Source organism: Henckelia pumila, chromosome 4 (assembly GCF_033568475.1).
Source record: "Henckelia pumila isolate YLH828 chromosome 4, ASM3356847v2, whole genome shotgun sequence".
NCBI lineage: Eukaryota > Viridiplantae > Streptophyta > Magnoliopsida > Lamiales > Gesneriaceae > Henckelia > Henckelia pumila.
The window spans coordinates 147157624-147166702 of NC_133123.1; the positions used below are offsets into that span (position 1 = coordinate 147157624).

The 9079-nt window shown below is 34.6% G+C and overlaps 1 protein-coding gene across 3 annotated transcripts; it reads right to left on the bottom strand.

Moving 5' to 3' along the window:
* Positions 1-3915: 3915 nt before the first annotated feature.
* On the bottom strand, positions 3916-8742 carry LOC140863396 (membrane-bound transcription factor site-2 protease homolog). Of its 3 annotated transcripts, none has more exons than XM_073266794.1 (10): positions 8569-8742; positions 8422-8487; positions 8250-8316; positions 7281-7349; positions 6347-6450; positions 5495-5642; positions 5310-5390; positions 4779-5228; positions 4337-4651; positions 3916-4149 (listed from the first exon to the last, which is right to left on the bottom strand). In XM_073266794.1, the coding sequence occupies exons 1-10, from the start codon at positions 8664-8666 to the stop codon at positions 3985-3987; spliced, it is 1563 nt and encodes a 520-aa protein (XP_073122895.1). In that variant the 5' UTR covers positions 8667-8742; the 3' UTR covers positions 3916-3984. The 3 variants fall into 3 exon arrangements, with proteins under 3 accessions (XP_073122895.1, XP_073122894.1, XP_073122896.1); XM_073266793.1 differs by having other exon boundaries at positions 4337-4678; positions 8569-8738; XM_073266795.1 differs by lacking the exon at positions 6347-6450 and having other exon boundaries at positions 4337-4678; positions 8569-8706.
* Positions 8743-9079: the final 337 nt, after the last annotated feature.

Sequence of the window (9079 nt, forward strand, 5' to 3'; positions counted from 1 at the left end):
GATAAATATTCATATATGAAAAAAAAAGTAAAAAAATAATTTAAAATACTTTAATAAGATAAACTAATAAAATACATTTAAAAAATAAAAAAATAAAAACATTTGTATAGCACATTGTTTGACACTTGCTTAGTTTTTTTTTTTTTTTTTTTGACGCAATAGGATAAACATATATTAATAAGTTAAGTCCGGTATAATATCATTCGAAATAACAGTAGGAGAGGGAGCAAATCTACCTACTAAATCAGACATAGAAGCAGTCTCCCTAATTAAAGCATGGACAGCCTGATTCGCTGATCGTCTGACAAAAACATAATTACAAGATGAAACATCTCGAGCGAGAAGTTTGCAGTTTTCTATGATGACACTTGCTTAGTTTATTCATTAACAAGTGTCAAAAAAACTAATTAAAAACCAAAGAAAGACAAGTGTCCCTGCTTTGTGGCCCCTCTACTCTTATAAATACCTCCATTTTGCTGCATTTCATCAGAATGTTTACTAATAATTGGTGAGAAATAGGCTGCTAGCTAGTGTATGAAATTTATAGAGAAACAAATAAAGAGAAAATAGAAGAAAAATACCCAAATTTTGTCCAAAAATTCCCAAAGTTTTACACAACACTCGTTTCTTACTCAGAAGTCATCGTGTTCTAAAGGTTTAACAAGATCATGATCCAAATCATTCCAAAAAAAATCGGATTTCTTAAGAGAACACATTCTAGAAAATTTTTCAGAAAATCAGCTTCAAGGTAGCAATTTTTGCTTGTTTTTCTCATTATTCTTGAACTAATTTTGTTTCGGTCACAACATAAAAATTATTCAAATTTTTTCTAGTATACCAATATGCCGGACGACATCCCAAATGTTGTCGGAAATACTATTTTTAGACGTCCAAATCAAGCTTGATCATCATTCTGGCTTTTCGAAATCTGGACAAAATCAGTTTGGAATTTCAAACGGTATTCAATATAAAAGTTGTAGATCATCAAAAGTTACATTTACCTGACAAATCCCGGCCGTGCGTGGCCACCAGAACAGCCACATGCGCCTCTACAAAGGCGTGTGAGTTTCACGCCCGCGTCGGCCCGTTCCAGTGGTTCTTGGTGGCCGAAGCTTTAAGCATTATTTTAGATATTTGTCCAAATTATAAAAATGAGTTTTAAAAGATTCCAACACACATTACCGGCCGTAGCCGGTGTAAAATCACTCAAATTATGTTTATAGAAATTTACATTGGTTCGGGCTCATCGACTGGTCCAGAATAATAAGTTATTGAGGTGAGATACACTATCGATTTCTTCAATTACAGTTCTTTTGGCATTTGACACGGAACAACATGACTTCGGCCCAGAAATGTGAGTTCACCTTGGCTCGTAAATGATTGATTGTACGAATCCTACTTGAGTACGTGGGGAAAGGTGCTACACCGATTGTTGGTGCATGGGAGCCACATCTTTAGCCTACGATATTCACTTCACAATACTGAACAGTCACTGCATTTCACTTTATAAAATACTTTGTACTGATACGTTATTACTGATACATGACATCTCATATTGAAATACTACACTGATATCGTTTTTCTTGTTATAAATGTATAAAACCATTTTATTCCATCACAAAGTCTTTAAAGACTTAACCTCTATTTTTTTATTGTAAATTTCAAATACATGGTACATGACCTTGAGTAAGAACAAAATTATGGAAAAAAAAATGTTGGTTTAGCACAATCGTGATGAAATGAGTTCATGTGATTGTATTAGTATTTTGGGTACATTTGCGTAAGTTAAGAATTGTATAAACTTCCGTCACTGCAAGTTTAATGTACAAATTTTATTGCAAGAAGGGGCTCACACTGGATCCAAAGTGGGTTACGGATTAAAGGAGTCAGCCCACCAAAAAATAAAATTCATAAAATTCATAAAATTAATTGAATATATCATTTCATAAATTAAAATTTCTAAAACAACTGCAATAAAATTAATATTTATTGATATCATTTCTAAAACCGATAATTGATATCTCACACATGTGTATAATTAATATTGCAGTGTTAACGCGGAAATCAATGAGTCATTAAATGTACGATTAGGATAATATCGTTACTATATATAGGTTGAACTCTATCATTCATACTTATTATAGCTAATAAGCTAAAGCAACATACGTTAAAAAAATTGTCAAAGGTTTCACTAAAATACATACATACCATAATTTATTATTATTTTTTTTTAAAAAAAACCTTCTCCTTCTAAACCTGTGGGCCACCCATTTAAACCCAACTTTAAATGTGTTGATAAATTTTCAACTCAACCCAGCTAAATCATTTGGGGTGATGTGACAGATTAACTCGACGAATCCAACTCAAATTGACGACTCTATGAGTCACGTCTTAGGCTTAAATCTTCTAACTTGAAATCTTAATTTTTGAAAACAACAATGTTGATTAAATTTCTCTTTTGTCTTTAACATTCAAAATGAGGTAACCCAACATGCTCTTCTCATTATTATGAAATGGAAGTTTCCCCATCGACCCGACCCTGAACGTTGGTAAGAATGTGGAGAAGAACCAAAACAAAATGGTTCCAAAAAGTCAAAATGTTTTATATTTTAATAAATTTGATATTTTGAAATTAAAATTTTATAAAAGTTTTCATGCTCCAAAATTACTAGAGTCAAGCTTGAGCTCGTAGTACACTGCACAATCAACACCCAATGAAATTTCTTGGCTCCGTTCCTGATCAAAATGAGACTTGAGCTCGAGAACTACTTGAACTCAATTTGCTTCATCATAGTCGAGCTCAAGTAGAGGTAGATGGTGTATCAAGCAAAGGCCGCCCCATCGTTTTAACCAAACAATACGGGCAAAGAGGTGTATCAAGAGAGACCAAGAAACATATTAGCAGAAGACAGCAAAATACTCTTCTACTTCCCAGCATTTCTATAGCACAATTAGATGGACTAAGACAATGTTTGCAACCTTTAAAAATAAGTGATTATGTATTTTTTTCTTAATAATTTGTTTAAAAAAATTAATAATCACTTATTTTTAAAAGTTGCAAACAATACCTAAACCTGCATTTTCTAACGCTTTTTTCACTTCGAGCGCCCACATTATATTTAGTCGTTTTTGGGTACTAAACTACTAATGTTACCCTTCAGCTATTAATATTTCTCACATTCTCATACTATTACAAGAACACGACATTATCATACTACTCTACAGTCAAGTTTGGATTAATTCATGGATGAGATTTCGTTATCACGGAGGTGTTGTAATAGTATGAGAATGTGAGAAATCTTACAGGCATAACTTAATCTTTCAAACATCTTATAAGTTGTTTTAGAGCTTTTCAGCTCTGAAATTTTGTTTGATAAAAATTTTAAAAACAGCTTATAAACTATCAAAATAAGCTGTTTTTAAAAAAGTAAGGAAGAGAATATCTTTTTCAAAAAATCCTTTTTTAATAATTTTTTTCACCAAAATATCCCTCATTATTTTTATTAATTCCTCTCTTATCCTTCACATAATTTAATTTATTTTTTTCATTTTTCCTAAATGTAAATATAAAATAGATTTAAATATATATAAGTTTAATTTTTATTTATAAAAGTGCAAAACTACTTCGTTTGTTATATATATAACTATTCATATTACATTAATAGTATTATATTTTTTTGTCAAACACATCAATATCTTTAAGTTGTTTAAATAAATATAATATGTGGGCATTTCACACATCGACGGTTTAGTACATGCCACCCGCAGGGTAGTACCCTGCGGGTGACGTGTAACCACATGATTGGTCAAAATCAGTGGGCCTCAGAGCCGCCACGTCACCCGCAAGGCACTACCCTGCGGGTAGCGTCTACTCAACCCACATCGACATCGAAGGTCGGTTTAAATCAGAGCAAAGGTCGAACTAAAAATCCGTTAAATAAGATATAATATTCGATCCTAGCACAACCTGATAAACGACATTGACTACACTACTCTATGTAATACCATTTGCAGAAACAAAGTTGCTGAGATAATTGTCCCTCCGAGAAGGCAATATCGAAGAATTAACCGCCTCTTACTGGAATTAAGCGAAATGAAGCTGTGGTGTATAATCCCTTCTAAGATAGATTGACCATCAAGAAAATACACCTGAAATTAATTTCACAAAGAAACAAAGACTTAGAAAGTATTCACGACGATCTGAAACCGGATTCGTTCTTACTCGTTATCTAGCCATATGTAGCATGCATCAAAATGAAAAATTGCTGACCAAAAGGGAACCATAGTTATATATTATCAGATATACAATAAAATATATATGGTAATTAGAACACACCGGCAAGCTGTTGAGAAGAGCGAGCAACATAGAGACGTGGAAGGAGGAAGTGAAAAATCTTTCCAACGTATTTGGAAGATATGCAGCAAATTCGGCATACCACCGAGGTTGGTATGAAGTCAGATGGATTGAGCGTGCCATGAAGTTTACATCGCCTACAAATACATAGGTTTGAAAGCAACTTCTTTCCAGACTGATAGAATCGGCGGCGTCTGAATTTTGTCCAACATTAGAATCTGTGGCATCTGAATTTCGTCCAACATTCTGACAATCTAAGCTTGAAAATGTGATCTCGACCCATTGCTGACCTGGGCGCTGCACTGGAGCAAAGCAAGATTCAACCTGTTCCCACAAGTTTTACAGGCCATATATACACATTATATACAAAAACTACTATAGATGACCAATGTTAATTAAGGTAAAGATAGATATTTTATTTTACCTCAGAACAAACACAACCACTTTTATTTGTTGTTGGAGTTTCCATCTTACTGTATGCACATTTTTTAAACTTTAAAACATCCTTAGCATCCAAACACTGAATACTTTCCCATCTTTTCGGAAGATTGATAACAGGTTTGTTATTGTCATACTCGCTCGAATCCAGACATGGGGCAGATACAAATGTGGTAAGTTCGTTTGGACATTTTGTTTCACTCCCTTTGCCAAGAGAGTGAGTGATTTCTTGACTTAAAGAATGAGGAACACAGTACCCTTTATGGCCATCTACTATTTCTTGCCCCGAGCTGAGCAATTTACTCTGCTCAGTCAGCAACATAACGATGTGCTTCCACTCTTCTGTTGTATGGATGTGGGTATCATCCAAAGAAACTATTACATCACGAGGGGAAAGATAACCGGACAACGGAGAAGACACAGCCACATCCATTACCTATAAAAGATTAACAAGTAAAATTCAGTTTGACAAACACAACCATGGGGCGAGAAACTAGAAATTACTAGTGTTTGATACCATGGGATGTTCACCATAAGTGTAAAATGGGCTCAAAATATACGGAAGAAGGAACAACACGAAGGTGCAAAATGCACAAAACTGCACAAGATGATGGTGAGGCATATCAGTTGATTAGTGCCATATATGATTTCCCAAAACAAATCAATCTGATATATACGAACAAATATGGTTTGGGCACCCACCACTGCATTGTGCCAAATTCCAGCACAGTATATTCGTAGGGAAGCCACCGCAGGTAATGCCTGTAATGATGCATAATTGAAAGCCACCAGTGCCCCTGGAAAAAACACTGCCCAAAAGATGGCAATATACTCTATGTGCACTCCCTCACTGCAGCCCATAGAAGAAGTCACACTTACATTAACTGTTGTGAGATTGATTCTCTATCTCATTATTCAACTAATACATCAACCGGTACGAATGTGGATAACAAGACAGCTGGAAGAATAACATTACAGAAACAGTCTGCATCATTTATGATATCTTTTGTCAGTAAAGCTAGATAAAAAAAACAAGTGCCCTTCTAGCTACAAGGATTCCCAGGGGCTCTATGTCGTGCATGAACAGTACTACACTGCTACTTCTGTAACAATCAGTACATATACTTTGCAATTTGCATTGTGAAATAATAAATGCCAACAAGAATAACGATAAATAAATGGTCTGAGAAATCCCACGATGAAACATTAACCTTCATGGATACTGCTCGAATTGCATAATGAAGCAACATATAGTCCACTTTCTGGACTAAATTCTATATCGCAACCCCAAAGCCATGTCTCACAAACACACACAATATCAATCGGAGATCGTGATATCACTAATGACTAACTATCACTAATTCACTACAGCATTGAGATAATTGCCACTTCTAGAGTCATTTTTTTTAGAGTAGATGGAGATGGCATGGTAACAGTGAAATCAACTATGCATATTAGTCGATAAAAATAACAAATACAAAGTTAATTTCTCGAAATTTAGTGGGCATATGAAGGTGCTGTATTGCTGTTAAGAGGAAGAAGGAAAATTTTAACCTCGCTGCAGCAAGTGCGTGCCCAAACTCATGGACAAGAACTGATACAATGGAAGATACACACAAGTACACAAAGCTCCGGAACGAAATGTTCGGACCTGTAAACTGCAAAGGAATAAGAAAGTAACATAACCATCAAGTAGTAGAAGCAACAACACAAGCACAAGGTTCATTTTTCAGGATCTACTCCTCTTGGAAAACCAATAATATGAAACTTCAGTAGCCATTAATCTCAATGGCCACATGGATCAGTTTGAATACAAATAGCACTTAGCTTAAAACGAATATTTTATTAAATAGAGTTTATAAGTGTTTTCTTTTTTTCCAAAAACAGAGGCAGAAGCAGTTATGTGTTTGAGTCAAATAGTGACAAAATGTCTTTTTGCTTCTTAAAGAGACGCTGAAGCTTAAGAACCAGAGCCACATTTCGAGCTAAACGTTTTGAAACACTTCTTTTATAACAGATTCTTTATTCAAACATGAATTTTAAAATAATTTTTTTTTAACAAACAATTCTGCTGAAAATATTGTTTCCCAATCGGAATTCTCTAACCGAAGGCACTCATTGTAAAGGCACAGTGCAAATTGCAAATCACACAAGTTGGGATGCGCGACAAGGAACTCAGCCCTTCGACTCATACCAACTTATTACAATTAATTTAACACATACTTAGAGTTGGCATACATCGTATGAATGCCCAACCATAGCTGCAAATAATAGTACCTCAACATCTGATATCAACACAGATAACACAATGTCGCAATCATATATAAATGGGTAATCAAAATTCAACCCACAACACTCTTTGAAGTGAATAATCAATGTCAGCATATTACCGTCCATATACAACGCTAAGCATTTTATCTACGAACCATCGGGAAATAACGGGTAAGATCAAAGCAAAACATTTAACACCACTGTTGACTGTACTGACCAAAAAGGGAAGTCCAAAGAAAGTATTCCCTCGGTAAACAAGCAGTGCACCCAACTCATAAAGAAGGACCTGAAAATAAGAATAAAAATAAAAATCAACCTTAAAAAAGGGAACAATTTAATATATTGGTCTCCTTTAGTGTCTAATTCAGTCAAAAGTATATTTTTTATTTTGGTCAAAGGTCTCAAAATTTAAAACAATGAGACTCGCTGTTATTGCTCCCGCCTGGTTTAATTCAGTCGAAAGGTGTCATGCTGTTTTTTAATATTTTGGACAAAGGGTCTTAAATTAAAACAACTCGCTGTTGTTGCTCCCACCTGGTTTAATTCAATCAAAGGGCTCATGTTTAAGGTCTCAATTTAAAACCATGAGACTCGCTGTTATTGCTTCTTTTTTTTTTTTCTCAAAGTATCTCAATTTAACACAATGAGACTCGTTATTGCACCCACCTGATTTCGAGAGTTTTTACCACTACACCATTACAATTCTTATTCATTATTACTGATAAAAATAATACATATACCAAACCGAAAACCAGTCGACATGACATGAAAACCAGTCGGTACCAGTCCCCATGAACGATAAATCAGTCAACATGAAGTGAAAATCTATTGACAACAGTCTATATGAACTGAAAATCAGTCAAACTCCGTTTACTCAGTCAACATCAGTAGAAAATCGGTCAACACTAGCCCACAAACTAAAATTCAGTCTACATCAACTGAGGAACAGTCGAGAACCAGTCCACGTGAAATGAAAATCAGTGAAAACCATTCTAAAAATTATTACAATACAAAATATTCAACAAAAAAATGTGCAGAACATCAAACAGTAAACTTGCACGCCAATCAATATTTTAATCGATTGGTAATATAGTATTTTTAAACCGAGGCCTAAATTTTGAAATATATCGCCATTGTTCCTAAAAAAACAGTATCCAGAACAAAGTAGAGCTACGAAGCCACTAACCACTGTAACTCCAACAAGGGTTGCCACACCAAACCCAATTCCAATGGTGAACCACACTCCAAACCATCTGTCACCATTCCAAAAAGCGACACAATTTCTATATCACAATACTCATAACATGCATTAATACACAGCAGTTAAGAAACCTAAATTAAAGCATCCCAACTCCAACCTAGAGTATCGCCGACCGAAATGGAAAAGGGGTTCATTGAGGATCAAAAACTTGAAATCGCAAAACCTAAAAAATATCAAATAATCAGAAACAATGGCGTTAAATTACAAGTAAACGAAACCATTGCTAGTGTGGTTAATTACTCACCAGCAAGAGACGGTGTTGGAGAGTTGGCAAATGGAAGAGTGTAAAGGCAGCACCGTCGGATTGCTCCGCCCTCTTCTCCGTCGGCGGCCATCCATCATCGCCCCCGTATAGTTGGATGATGAAAAATTAAACCTTAAGATAAATCAATTTGTTATAAATCAATGTCAAATGAAAAGAGAAACAAAGAGAGATATTGATTACCAAAAGAGAAAAATTGATTTTTTTCTTAAAACAAGACCTTTTATTGTTTCAAATATGAATTTTTTTATAAATCAACTTTAAAAAAGAAGTTATTTGCACCAAACACCCCTTTGAAATATTAAAAATGCGCACTTCTATGCTGTGAAATTTTAATAAGCATCTTCAACTTTAACCTTTTAAAAAATTAGAACACTCGCCCCTTCAGATGAGTGATTGTTATGCACGCGCCCCTCATGCAACTGGACAAATATTTTGATATTTTTTTTTGCACCAAATATCCCTGTGAAATATTAAAAATGCATATTTGATC

What these genes read in the sequence shown, in the direction of transcription:
- LOC140863396 (XM_073266793.1), bottom strand. Translation starts at nt 8,666, where the DNA reads ATGATGGATGGCCGCCGACGGAGAAGAGGGCGGAGCAATCCGACGGTG. An exon ending in GAATTTGGCACAATGCAGTG is followed by an intron (nt 5,391 to 5,494) that starts GTGGGTGCCCAA and finishes CATCTTGTGCAG; the next exon opens with TTTTGTGCATTTTGCACCTT. An exon ending in CTTATGGTGAACATCCCATG is followed by an intron (nt 5,229 to 5,309) that starts GTATCAAACACT and finishes AATCTTTTATAG; the next exon opens with GTAATGGATGTGGCTGTGTC.